The 14429-nt window shown below is 47.6% G+C and overlaps 1 protein-coding gene across 5 annotated transcripts in view; it reads left to right on the top strand.

The window, feature by feature from the left end:
• Nucleotides 1-8035, top strand: part of myo6a (myosin VIa) — a 150738-nt gene extending 142703 nt beyond the window's left edge. For all 5 annotated transcript variants that reach the window (XM_078405157.1, XM_078405156.1, XM_078405153.1 and 2 more), the window contains 3 exons: nt 1509-1640; nt 3772-3987; nt 6136-8035. In XM_078405157.1, coding sequence (XP_078261283.1) covers nt 1509-1640; nt 3772-3987; nt 6136-6335 — 548 coding nt within the window. In that variant the 3' untranslated portion in view covers nt 6336-8035. The remainder of the gene's footprint in view (nt 1-1508; nt 1641-3771; nt 3988-6135) is intronic.
• Nucleotides 8036-14429: the final 6394 nt, after the last annotated feature.

Below are 14429 nucleotides of genomic sequence, written 5' to 3'. Positions count from 1 at the left end.
TGAGGGGTGATCTTATAGAGATGTACAAAATCATGAGGAATAGATCGGGTAGTCACACAGTCTTCAGTCTGGGGAGAAGGCAGGAGAATGGGGTTGAGAGCGAAAGATAGATTAGCTATGATTGAATGGTGGAGTCTGCTCCTATGAGTTATGAACTTAGACTGTCACTAGTAGAACCCACCTAGAGAGGGAACTGAGAATTTGTTGAGATTTTGTTTTATTATTGTCACGTGTACCAAGGAAAAGCTTTGTTTTGCATGCAATGAAATCAGGTCATACTACAAATAAGTATAATGAAACTATACTCAAGAACAACAGGTAGAGCAAAGGGGAAGATACAGAGTGCAGAATATAGTTCTCAGCATTGTAGCGCATCAGTCCATAGACAAAGTCCAATGTCCGCAATGAGGTAGAGGTGAATTGGACAGTATCCTAGCTTATGGAAGGGCCGTTCAGAAGCCTGAATGCAGAGGGGAAGAAGCTGTTCGCAAGTCTGGTGGTGCATGCTTCTGCCCAATGGGAGTGGGGGGGGGGGGAAGAAGGAATCACCGGGGTGGGACAAGGCTTTGATTATGTTGGCTGCTTTTCCAAGGCTGCGTGAAGTGTAGATGGAGTCAATGATGGTGAGCCTGGTCTGTGTAATGGACTGGGCTACATCCACAACTCTGCAATTTCTTGCAGTGTTGGGCAGAGCTGTTCCCAAACCAAACTGTGATGCAACCCGACAGTTTGACCGTAGTTGGGGCTGATTACAGCCATGGGGAAAAAGGGCACAAAGTGCTGACGTAACTCAGCAGCTCAAACAGCATCTCTGGAGAACATGGATAGGCGACGTTTCAAGTTGGGACCCCCCTTCGGACGTGAAATGTCACATATCCATGTTTGCCAGAGCTGTCTGAACTGCTGAGTTACCAGCAATTTGTGTTGGTTTTTTTAAAGCAGAAAAGATCACTTGTCTCTTTGGCCTTATGCTGAATCTGTTTTGTCTTTAGACTTTAGACATACAGCACGAAAACAGGCCCTTCGGCCCACCGAGTCCGCGTCGACCATCGATCACCCTGTACACTATCCTACACACATTAGGGACAATTCACAATTTTTAACAAAGCCAATTAACCTACAAACCTGCACATCTTTGGAGTGTGGGGGGAAACCCATGCAGTCAATCTCTGTACAGATAGCACCCGAGGTCAGGATCGAACCCAGGTCTCTGGCACTGTAAGGCAGCGACTCCTGCTGCACCACTGTGCTGCCCAATTATTTGCACAATTTGACCCCCTCTCTTTTTTTCCATATCCGGGATATTTAGTCTTTTAATTAGCGATCAAACTTCCTTTTGAAATTTGCTCTTGAACCTGACCACCAGCCTTTGACTTGGTAGGACACCAGATCTTAATGTGCTCTATTTGTACATTAATAAAAACTTGTATCTCACAGATTTCTTGGCATCTGCTGTTCCTTGTGTGTCCTATTAATGCCCATGGCAACTGGTTGTTGTGCCCTTGCAGATATCGAGCTCCTGGCAGCCTGCAGGGTAGAGTTCCACCGGAGGCTGAAGGTTTACCACGCTTGGAAGTCCAAGAACAAAAAGCGCAACTCTGAGGCTGAACAGCGGGCTCCAAAGTCCATCACCGACTACGGTAAGCACCACATTAAAAAAGGGAATTGAATGTTTGGTCAACCTGAATGCCCGTGTTCTTTTCATCACCAATTTTTACATCTTAGTTCCAAGCTATCTCCCCCTATTGTTGAGTTCCCTCTGACTCCTAATATGCCTATGTTTGACCAAAAGCAAGAGAATTTCCTCACATAGAACAGTACAGCACAGGAACGGGCCCTTCGGCCCACAATGTCCCTGCCGAACATGATACCAAGTTAAACTGATCTCGTCTGCCTGTACATGTTCCATACCCCTCTATTCCCTGCACTTCCATGTGACTATCCAAAAGCCTCTCAAACGTCACTATCATATCTGCCTCCAACATTGCCCGTGACAATGCGTTCCAGGCTCCCACCACTCTGTGCAAAAACAAAAACTTGCCCGGCACATCGTCATCAAACTTTCCCCTCTCACCTTAGAGCTGTGTCCTCTAGTGTTGGACATTTAAACCTTGAGGGAAAAGGTTCTGACTGTCTATGCCTCTCATAATTTTATATACTTTTATCGTCTCCACTAAATCTCTGACGTTCCAGAAGAAAGGTGTTATCACAAAGAGAACAGCACAGAAACAGACCCTTTGGCCCACCATGGCCATACCCATCATCAACACCCATTTACACTAACCCTACGCTAATCTATTAGTCTCATTAAACATCCATTCACTCTCTCCAGAATTACCACTCACACTCATCCTCACCATAGGGAGCAATTTACAGTGGGCCAATTTACCTGCAAACACGCATATCTTTGGAATTTGGGAGGAAACTGGAGCACCCAGAGAAAACCCAGGTGGTCGCAGAGAGAACGTACATATTCCGTACAGACTGCACCCAAGGCCAGGATTATACCCGGGTCTCTGGCACCTAAAGGCAGTGGCTCCCTACCAACCGTGCTACCCCTAAACTATCCATGCACAGTTCTGCTGCTGCAATTTATCAACATTTGGATGAACCATGTTGGTTGCGAACCACTTTCTATCGCCCTGAGATCGCGAAGGGTGCTTTTCCCTCCTTGTGGTAACTAACTGTTCACATGGAAACCCAGTCGATACTGATTATCCTGGTCCCCTTTTCTCTGATCAGCAGTCATAGACTCATAGAGCACGGACACAGCCCCTTCGGCCCAATTCGTCCATGCTGACCAAAATGCCACATCTAAGCTATTCCGTTTACCCGTTTGGCCCATATCCTTCTAAAATTTTCCTACTCATGTACCTGTTCAAGTGTCTTTCAAATGTTACATAGAAAATAGGTGCAGGAGGAGGCCATTCGGCCCTTCGAGCCAGCACCGCCATTCATTGTGTTCATGGCTGATCGTCCCCAATCAATAACCCGTGCCTGCCTTCTCCCCATATCCCTTGATTCCACTAGCCCCTAGAGCTCTACCTAACTCTCTTAAATCCATCCAGTGATTTGTTGTTTCAGTACCCACCACAACTACCTCCTCGGGCAGCTCGTTCCATACACCCACCACCCATCACTGAGTAATAAAGCTGCCCCTTAGGTTCCTGTTAAATGTTTCCCCTCTCACCTTAAGCCTATGTCCTCTGTTTCTTGATTCTCTCACCCTAGGTAAAATACTCTATGTAATCACTATTCCCCTCATGATTTTACACACCCCTGTAAGATCACCCCTCAGCCTCCTGTGCTCCAAGGGATGATGTCCTAGCCTGCTCAATAAATGGTACTGGGGACCTTTTGTGACGACTTCTTATGGGTGACTTTATTGTAGTTTAGTTTAGAGATACAGCGCAGAAAGAAGCCCTTCGTCCCACCGAGCCCACGCTGATCAGTGATTCCCATATAATAGTACTATTCTACACACTAGCGACAATTTTACAATTTTACTGAAACCAATTAATCTACAAATCTGCATGTCTTTGGAGTGTAAGAGGAAACTGGAGCACTCGGAGAAACCCACGTGGTCACAGGGAGAACATGCAAACCCTGTACAGACAGCACCCGTGGTCAGGATTGAACCCGGGTGTCTGTTGTTGTGAGGCAGCAGCTCTACTGCTGCGCCACTGTGCCTCCCTTTTAATCGCCCCAGTCATCGTGCGTTTTAGAGTTGAAATCTGGGCTTTAATTCAGTGCTTCGTTTGGTCCCAACAGCTGAACAGAATCCTCCTCAGTTGCAGAGTCGGCAGCAGGAGATTACTCAGAATAGGACACAGCGTTACTTCCGCATCCCTTTCATCCGGCCAACCGACCAGTACAAGGATCCCCAGAACAAGAAGAAGGGCTGGTGGTACGCCCATTTCGATGGGCCTTGGATCGCGCGTCAGATGGAGCTGCACCCAGACAAGGCACCCATACTGTTGGTAGCTGGTAGGTGGACTGGGCAATGCCCAAGCACGGCAGCATTGCCCCGTCGTGCTTTGACATCCCCATCTTGCTTTGACCTCCCCGTCATGCATCGACCTCCTGGTCTTGCTTTGAACAGGATACACTCAGGTAATAGCTACCCCTGGATCACAGGAAGGATGTGGTGGCTTTGCAGAGAGTGCAGAAGAGATTTACCAGAATGCTGCCTGGATATGTGGGTATTAACTATAATGTGTTGGGCAACCTTGCATTGTTTTCTCTGGAGGATCAGAGACTGAGGGGAGACCTGATAGAAGTATATAAAATTATGAAAGTCATAGATAGGGTAGGCAATCAGAACCTTTTTTGAATGGTGGAAATGTTAAATACTGTGAATGCCATTTGCAGTGAATGGCATGGCCTTGGGGAGTGTTGTAGAGCAGGCGATGTCGAAAGTGGCGTCACAGGTTGATAAGACGGTCAAGAGGTTTCGGTACATTGGCCAGGGTATTGAGTACAGATAAACACAAAAAGCTGGAGAAATTCAGCGGGACAGGCAGCATCGCTGGAGAGAAAGAATGGGTGACGTTTCGGGTTGAGACCCTTCTTCAGACTGGTTAGGGATAAGGGAAATGAGAGATATAGATGGTGATGTGGGGAGATGAAGAACAATGAATGAAAGATATGCAAAAAAGTTACGATGATAAAGGAAACAGGCCATTGTAAGCTGTTTGTAGGGTGAAAATGAGAAGCTAGTGCGACTTGGGTGGGGGAGGGATAGAGAGAGAGGGAATGCCGGGGCTACCTGGTGAGAGAAATCAATATTCATAATACTGGGCTGTAAGCTGCCCAAGCGAAATGTATGAGATGCAGTGGTATGAACACAAATTGGAGAAACAGCATCTTATATTTCGCTTGGGCAGCTTGCAGCCCAGTGGTATGAATATTGATTTCTCTCACCAGGTAGCCCTAGCATCCCCTCTCTCGCTATCCCTCCAAGTCGCACTAGCTTCTCATTTTCATCCTACAAACAGCTCCTGTTTCCTTTATCATCGTTACTTTTTTGCATATCTTTTATTCATTGTTATTTTTCTCCCCACATCACCATCTATAGCTCTCATTTCCCTTATCCCTAACCAGTCTGAAGAAGAATCTCAACCCGAAACGTCATCCATTCCTTCTCTCCAAGCTGCCTGTCCCGCTGAGTTACTCCAGCTTTTTGTGTCTATCTTCGGTTTAAACCAGCAGTTCCTTCTTACACATATTGAGTAAGTTGGGATGTTATGTTCCAGTTGTACAAGTTGTTGGTGAGGCCACATTTGGAGTATTGTGTCAGTTTTGGTCGCCCTGCTCTAGGAAGGATGTTGTTAAGCTGGAAAGGATGCAGAAAAGATTTATGAGGATGTTGCCAGGACATGAGGGGCTGAGCGAAAGGAGAGGTTGAGCAGGCTTGGACTTTATTCATTGGAGCGCTAGAGGATGAAGGATGATCTTATAGAAGTGTATAAGATCACGAGGGGAATAGATATGTGATGCTCAGTCATTTACCCAGAGTAGGGGAATTGAGAAACAGAGTACAAAGGTTTGAGATGGTGAAGATTTAATAGGAACCTGAAGGGCAAGTTTTTCACAGGATATATGGAACAAGCTGCCGGAGGAGGTAGTTGAGGCAGGTTCTATAACAACATTTAAAGACATTTGGACAGGTACATGGATAGGAAAGGCTTAGAGGGATATGGGCAAAACACAGGCAGGTCGAACTAATGTTGATGGGGCATCTTGGTCGGCGTGGGAAAGTTGCCCCATCTAAGCTAGTCCCATTTACCCACGTTTGGCTCGTATCCCTGTAGACCTTTCCAATCCATGTACCTGTCCAATTCCTTTTGGTTAGGCACATGGATATGCATGGAATGGAGGAATATGGATTATGTGCAGGTCGATAAGAGTTGGTCTTGGCATCATGTTAGGCCTGCACTTGTTCTTGTGCTGTGCAGTTCTTTGTTCTATGTAACTTAGCATTGTGCTCGGCACGGACGTTGTGGGCCGAAGGGCCGTTTCTCGTGCTGTACTGTTCTATGTTCTATGTAACTTGGCACCATGTTTGGTACGGTCATAGGGGTCAATGTAAACCCATTATGTTTTACATATCCCGTGTCTTTCACTGCGCTGCAGGCAAGGATGACATGGAGATGTGTGAGCTTAGCCTCGACGAGACAGGTCTCACGCGGAAGCGGGGCGCCGAGATACTGCCGCGGCAGTTCGAGGAGGTGTGGGAGCGCTGCGGCGGAGTGACCTACCTACGCCACGCCATCGAGAGCAAGCAAGCCCGACCCACCTACGCCACAGCCATGCTGCAGAACCTACTGCAGTAGGATGCAATGGTGCCTGCTGTCTGGAGAGAGAGGAATGGTGCAGAAAAGAAAGACTTGTAAATGGAGCACATGGACGAAAACTGCGCTTCCTATTGGAAAATAAGTCTCAGAATTTGAATTAAATGGGTTTTTAGAACTTTAAACTCTTATGCAAGAATTAATGGATAAAACCAGTTGAGAAAAAAAATTAGGAATAACATTTAGTATCGGTGACCCTTATCCCTCAAACCACTGTGGTGATCAATCATGGATAAAGGAAGCTCACAGATTAGTCCGAGGAGCCACAATGACGTTTGCAAGACTCGGCAAAGAATGACAGGTGGCTGATTAAAGTGATGCTGGTTCTTTTAACGTAGCGTGTTATTCGATGTGTAAAAATCCCATGGTTGTAATTTTTATCGAGCAGTCAAAAGGTACATAGTGCTTGGGGACAGCTCTGGCTTACTGGCGATAGTGCCCGTAACCCACATTGTTAGAAACACCCAGTTTAGTTCAAATTCCACAGTTAGCAGCTCCCAGCCGGATTATTGCCTATACTTGAAGGTTTCGCTTTGATGAACTGTTAAACAGCCTGCGCCCCTCCCTGACACGTGTAATGAAGTTTTGGTATGACTTAATATGGTTCATGAGTCCTGGCCTTTTGATTCATGCAAAACATTGCCTCTTTTTATTTCAAGCCCTGCAGTCTCAACTAGACGTGATCATGTTGTACCTAGCTGACAAAATTAGATTCCATTGAATTCAAGCCTGGTTTTGTCCATTTCTATTTTGTGTGATGTTTTGTTTTTATGTGTAGTGAAGTCTTTTTGTGCGCTCTGTGATAATTGAATATCCAAAGCATTTATGAAGACTGTTTCTCATTATGTCTCAAAACTGGAAAGGCATTGCTCTTTGCACCACGCATCTGAATTCAGAACGCAGATGGACACAAGGGGTCGTGGTAGTTCTGGCCATTTTGCCAGTGGCATGACTTATTCCTAATGTTATTTGCCATGTGGCTCTCTCCTCTCAACCTACTAAACCCTGATCCACAAGATGATTCCCCCATCTGGGCATCTGAAACATGTAATCTGTGCAAATAGGGGTTGCATGAATGGAGAAGGAAGAGATTAGCCCAGTATAAAGCTGACCAAAGATAGACACAAAGCGCTGAAGGAACACAGTGGGTCAGGCAGCATCTCTGGAGGAAAAGTTTGGGTGACATTTCGGATGTTGGATAGATGTTGAGAAAAAGGATGGGTGACGTTTTAATGAAGACTTCACTTCGCTGCAACCTTTCTCTAGACTGTAAAAAAGAGTCTAAAGAAGGGTCCTGACCCAAAATGGCACTCATTCTTTTTCTCCAGAGATGCTGCCGGATCCACTGAGTTACTCCTGCACTTTGAGTCTATCTTTGGTATAAACCAGCATCTGCAGTTCTATTTCTCCATAAATCTGAGCAAGCTAAGTCTGCTCCACATGGCGTACGTGATCCCAGCTGGTGTTTAACGGTTGAACGCAATCACTGACTGTTGTGCTTATTTATTTATGATTTCCAACATGCAAAAGATGTGCAAGTCCTACCTTAAAATCACCTGTTTTATTGATACTTCCTGCCCCATATGGACCAGGTCTCATTTTAAGAACTGCACATTTTTGTCATTTGATTTTTGAAATGTCCCTGACTGATTTCACGAGAAGCACAAAATAAACGCATTCCTTGCCTACTACCTTATATTGTCTATTTCACTCTAATGTCTCAGCTCTCCGAGTTGAAAGATTTATTTTAGGTTTAGGTTTATTATTGTCACATGTATGAGATACAGTGAAAAACATTTTGCATGCTATCCAATCAGATCAGGTAATACTATACCTAAATACAATCAAGTCCAACTCGAGTACAATAGGTGGAGCAAAGGGGAAGATACAGAGTGCAGAATATAGTTCTCAGTATTTTAGCACATGTTCCAGAGACAAAGTCCAATGTCTGCAATGGGGTACAGGTGAATTGGACAGTACCTTAGCTTATGGAAGGACTGTTTAGAAGCCTGATTACAAAGGGGAAGAAGCTATTCCTGAGACTGATGCTGCGCACTTTCAAGCTTCTGTATTTTTGCATCTCTGGTGCTAAAAGGCAGCAACACTACTGCTGTGCCACTCATTCAAAGGGAGTGGAATGTGCTAGATATTCAAACTCCCTCAAGCACAGAGACTCTGTCTGTATGGAGTTTGTACATTCCCCCGTGACCTCATGGGTTTTGTTTGGGTGCTCCTGTTTCCTCCCACTTTCCAAAGATGTGCAGGTTTGTAGGTTAATTGGTTTATGTAAATTGTCCTTAGTATATACGACAGTGCAAGTGTGAGGGAGATCGCTGGTCAGCATGGACTCGGTGGGCCGAAGGGCCTATTTCCACATGTATCTCTCAACTAAACTAGCTAGCATGTGACTGGGATTTGAGGTGTAGGTATCATTGGCCTTTATGCCCATCCTTAGTTATCCTGATAGCTTAGAGGATGGTGAAATTACAGCCATGGTAATCCATAGCCATGGGCTCATGATCAGCCAAGTAAGCAGTTCCTGCACCCTGCTCTCCTCTTAGGCATCGACAGTCAGATTCCTTTTCTCAGGATGGAAAAATCAAATACTAGAGGGCATAGCTTTAAGGTGAGAGGAGAAAAGGTTAAAGGAGGTGCACAGAGCAATTTGTTTATTACACAGAGGGTGGTGAGTGCCTGGACCATGCTACTGGGGATGGTGGCTTTTAAGAGACTTTAGGGTAGGCACCTGGATATGGAGGGATATGGATTACGTGCAGGCAAATAAGTGATGGTCTTGGCATCGCGTTCGGCACAAACATTGTGGGCCGAAGGGCCTGTTCTTGTGCTGTACTGTTCTATGTTCACATCATTAGATAATTCAGCATCGAGAATCATTTCTAAGGAACAGTATAAACCTTTCTGTACGGCACACATTATTCAGGGATAGGCAGCAACATTTCTGTTAGGTTTATTATTATCACATGTACCAAGGTACAGTGAAAAAATTGTTTTGTATATGTTTCTATGTTTCTATGTATGGACAATAGACAATAGACAATAGGTGCAGGAGTAGGCCATTCAGCCCTTCGAGCCAGCACCGCCATTCAATGCGATCATGGCTGATCACTCTCAATCAGTACCCCGTTCCTGCCTTCTCCCCATACCCCCTCACTCCGCTATCCTTAAGAGCTTTATCCAGCTCTCTCTTGAAAGCATCCAACGAACTGGCCTCCACTGCCTTCTGAGGCAGAGAATTCCACACCTTCACCACTCTCTGACTGAAAAAGTTCTTCCTCATCTCCGTTCTAAATGGCCTACCCCTTATTCTTAAACTGTGGCCCCATTGTTCTGGACTCCCCCAACATTGGGAACATGTTTCCTGCCTCTAATGTGTCCAATCCCCTAATTATCTTATATGTTTCAATAAGATCCCCCCTCATCCTTCTAAATTCCAGTGTATACAAGCCTAATTGCTCCAGCCTTTCAACATACGACAGTCCCGCCATTCCGGGAATTAACCTAGTGAACCTACGCTGCACGCCCTCAATAGCAAGAATATCCTTCCTCAAATTTGGAGACCAAAACTGCACACAGTACTCCAGGTGCGGGCTCACCAGGGCCCGGTACAACTGTAGAAGGACCTCTTTGCTCCTATACTCAACTCCTCTTGTTACGAAGGCCAACATTCCATTGGCTTTCTTCACTGCCTGCTGTACCTGCATGCTTCCTTTCAGTGACTGATGCACTAGGACACCCAGATCTCGTTGAACATCCCCTCTTCCTAACTTGACACCATTCAGATAATAATCCAAACAGATCACATAATACTATACAAAAATACAATCACGCCAAACTCAGGTTCAATAGGTAGAGTGAAGGGGGATATACAGGGAAGGTTGTGTCCGAGTGTGCTCATTGCATTTGTTGTGGAGCTAACTGGGTGATATGGATGTGGAGAGGATGGTTCCAGTATTCGGAGAGTCTAGGACTTGGGGGCACAGCCTCAGAATTGAGCGACGTACCTTTGGAAAGGAGATGAGGAGGATTTTTTTGTATCCAGAGGATGGTGAATCTGTGGAATTTATTGCCACAGATGGCTGTGGAGGCCGAGGCATTGGGTATTTTAAAAGTGGAAATTCATAGAAACATAGAAAATAGGTGCAGGAGTAGGCCATTCGGCCCTTCAAGCCCGCACCGCCATTTAATATGATCATGGCTGATCATCCAACTCAGTATCCCGTACCTGCCTTCTCTCCATACCCCCTGATCCCTTTAGCCACAAGAGCCACATCTAACTCCCTCTTAAATATAGCCAATGAACTGGCCTCAACTACCTTCTGTGGCAGGTTCTTGATTAGTAAGAGCGTCAAAGGTGTTCTCTCCGCCCCCTCCCTCCCCCTCCTCCCCCCGCCATCATCCAGTCCCTTACGACAAAATGAGTTTGAAGGTGTCCCCCAACCCAAAGCATCGCCTATCCATGTCTTTCAGAGATGCTGCCTGATCCACAGTTACTCCAGCACTTTGTCATCGAGTCATACAGCACAGAAACAGACCCTTCGGCCCAACTTGCCCATGTCAACCAAGATGCCCCATCTACACTGGTCCCACCTGCCTGTGTTTGGCTCATATCCCTCTAAACCATTGTGTTCTACTCAAGATTCTAGCATCTTCAGTTCCTTGTGTGGAGATGAATGCCCTTGTTTACCATGGTTTAACCTATCCAGTTCAGTCACTCTCTCCAGTGTCACCATACCTTGGGAGAAGGCAGCTTCCACTGTGGTAAATGGAAGTCAGGAATAGTGTTTGCTGCTTTGGCTTTGCTATTGTCCCGTACTGTTTCAGCAGAGCAGTAGTGGATATTCCTGGAGGTCCTGGGGAGATCATGAAACATGGACCACAGGGATCCCTGCGTGGGACTCTATGGTGCAATAGCGCTAGAGTTTTGTTTAATTTCTTGGGCTATGTTAAATATAAAGGAAGCATTTATTCTCCAATGCGTTGGGGAGGGATCTGCAGGATTTTGACCCAGTGATGATAAAGGAACAACCATGTACTTCAATGACTCTTTATTATCACATGTACAGTGATTTTTTTTTTGCATGCAGTTCTGTAAAGTATTGCCATGACTAGGCACAATCCCCGATTAGTACAAAGTGCATAGAAATTGTCCACAGAGACCACATGCAAGAGCCACCAGGTTTTGGCACCATGTTCAAACTCATGTCCTGTTACACGATCGGTCTCGTGGAACAGTACCCAGTCCAGGCGAGCCCCAGGTTGCTGCAGGTCCTCCAGCCATCACCTCCGTCTGGATCATCCAACGAACTGTCGCCCCACCTCGCCCACCCGGCCACTTTCAGCCTCTGTGCCCTGGGGCTCCTCCCGCAGCAGACCTTGATGGTAAGATGCACAGATGGTAACATCCTGGTTCACTCTCTTACCGGACCCTAATCTTGCATCTGCCGTCGCCGGCTCCCTCCATGCTCCTCTCCGGTCCTCAGGGGACGAGTAGGGGCCAGTCAAGGACTCCTACCTTCCAGGTACTTGGAGATCAGGATGGTGTGTGGTTTGAGGTGATGGCCTTCTATTCACTGTCCCTGTGGTGGGCAGAGACAGCTGATTTTGAAGGTGCTGGTGGAGAGACCTTAGCAAGCTGCATCTTCGTTCCCTTGACAGTGGGCATCAGTGGAGAAGGTCATATTGGTGAGACCGATCTAGTCTCTGTCCTGGCTGGTGCTGAGAGTCGTTGAAAATGCACTCATCTGGTTAAGTGCGGTGAATTTCTTCACACAGGGTAGTGCAGTGGTGTAGCAGTAGAGTTGCTGCCTTAAAGCACCTGTAGCGACCATAGAGAATGGTCCAGGTCGTCGAACCCTCGGATTGGCCAGCGAGGTCACGTGGGAACGCGACCATGGGGATTGGTCCAGGGAGCGACATCGCTGATTGGCCAGCGATGTCATGTGCGCGTTTGGCGCCCGTTTTAGTCAGTTCGGCGAAGTCTTCAAGGAAGACAGTAAGTTTGTATTGGTTGTCCTGTACCTTGTTGTTTAACTCTGTATTCGTGTATTGCGGCTGCAATAAACTTCGTCTACAACCAACAAGTTTCGGACTCGCCATATTGGTGACCCCGACGTGATCTGGACGATCACCGACTGAGCAGGAACCCGACGCCTCATTGACGATGACCGAGCAGGGCACACCGGAGTCAAGCGCGGCGGGCGTCCATCTTCCGTTATTTTGGACGTACGCACCGCAAGCTTGGTTTATCCACGCCGAGGCTCAATTCCATATAAAGAAGGTGTCGGACGAATCCACAAAGTACTTCTACCTCGTCAGCGCTCTATCGCCAGACACAACCAAGCGCGTGATGCGGTTCATCGTAAATTCACCTGCGGAAGACAAGTACGAGGCCATGAAGAAGGTATTACTGCGAACCTTCGGGTTTAATAAGCATGGTGGTGCGGCAAAACTTCTGCACCTACCGGATCTTGGAGACCAACTGCCTTCCGTCCTCATGGCCGAAATGATGATGCTAGCCGGTGAGCATACGGATTGCCCGATGTTTGAACAGGCATTCCGCGAGAAACTTCCCGAGGATGTCCGACTGCTGCTCACGGATTGTTCTTTTAAGGACCCCGAAGCATATGCAGCGAAAGCGGACGCGCTCATAGCGGCACAAAACAAGGCAAGTGGTTCAATCAACAAAGTCTCGACATCGGTGACCACGCCACAGCGACGGCAAGATGGCGCCACGTCTCCCGCCAATTCTTCGAAAGCCCGCCAAAAAGATCCGCACAAGCGCGGCTGGTGCTATTATCACCTACGATGGGGTAACGAATCCCGCAACTGTCGTTTGCCTTGTACCTTCGCGGGAAATGCCTCGGCCGATCGTACATAGGGGCAGTTATGATTGGCCAGAACCGGCGCCTCTATGTCCATGATCGATTCACGGACACAGAATTTTTGGTAGACACGGGAGCCATCGTCAGCATAGTGCCGCCGACCGACCTCGAAACCAGATCGGGTAAGACAGGTCCCACCCTCATCGCGGTTAATGGCAGCCCAATTCGCACTTTCGGTACACGGAAGATGTCCCTTGTGTTAGGCCTCCGCACGTACGAATGGCCATTCATCATAGCCGACGTCAAACAAGCGATCCTGGGCGCAGATTTTCTCTGGGCTTTTTCACTCGTTCCTGATGTCCGCGGTAACGACCTCCGACCCTCTGCCGAAGATGAGCACGTCGCTCCGACAATCGCCTCCTCGCTCAGCCCTACTGTCCAGGCCGTCGTCGCGGCCCCCGACTCGTATGCTGCGATTCTGGCAGAGTTCCCAGAGCTGCTCGTCCAACGTTTTGACGCACCTTCGGCTAAGCACGGTGTGGTCCATCACATCCGCACCGAAGGCCCTCCCGTTTTCGCTCGGGCCAGGAGACTACCGCCAGACAAACTGGTGGTGGCAAGGGCGGAGTTCAGGAAGAAGGAGGAAATGGGAATTGTCCGTCAGTCTGACAGCCCGTGGGCCTCGCCGTTACACATGGTCTCCAAGGCATCTGGGGGGTGGAGGCCATGTGGCGATTATCGGCGACTCAATGCTGTCACCACGGCTGATCGCTACCCCATACCGCACCTACAGGACTTTTCATCTGGGCTGGAAGGAGCGGTGGTGTTTTCCAAAATCGATTTGGTGCGAGGATACCATCAGATTCCGGTGCGACCGGAGGACATACAGAAAACTGCAACTATTACTCCGTTCGGGTTGTTTGAATGGTTGCGTATGCCTTTCGGTTTAAAGAACGCGGCACAGGCTTTCCAGCGACTGATGGACCGCGTGGGCCGGGGTTTACCCTTTTTGTTTATTTATTTGGACGACATCCTGGTCGCCAGCCCCTCAGTGCAGGAACACCAGGTCCATTTGCGGACCGTGTTCCAGCGGCTCCAAGACCACGGGCTCATTATCCAACCCTCCAAATGTCAATTCGGCCTGCCTGCTCTCGATTTTCTAGGGCACAGAATTACTCCTGCCGGCGCCGCCCCTTTGCCCGAGAAGGTAGAGGCTATCCGGGCTTTTCCCAGG

This window comes from Rhinoraja longicauda, chromosome 9 (genome assembly GCF_053455715.1).
Source record: "Rhinoraja longicauda isolate Sanriku21f chromosome 9, sRhiLon1.1, whole genome shotgun sequence".
Taxonomy (NCBI): domain Eukaryota; kingdom Metazoa; phylum Chordata; class Chondrichthyes; order Rajiformes; family Arhynchobatidae; genus Rhinoraja; species Rhinoraja longicauda.
This window is presented reverse-complemented; position numbering and strand designations above follow the sequence as displayed.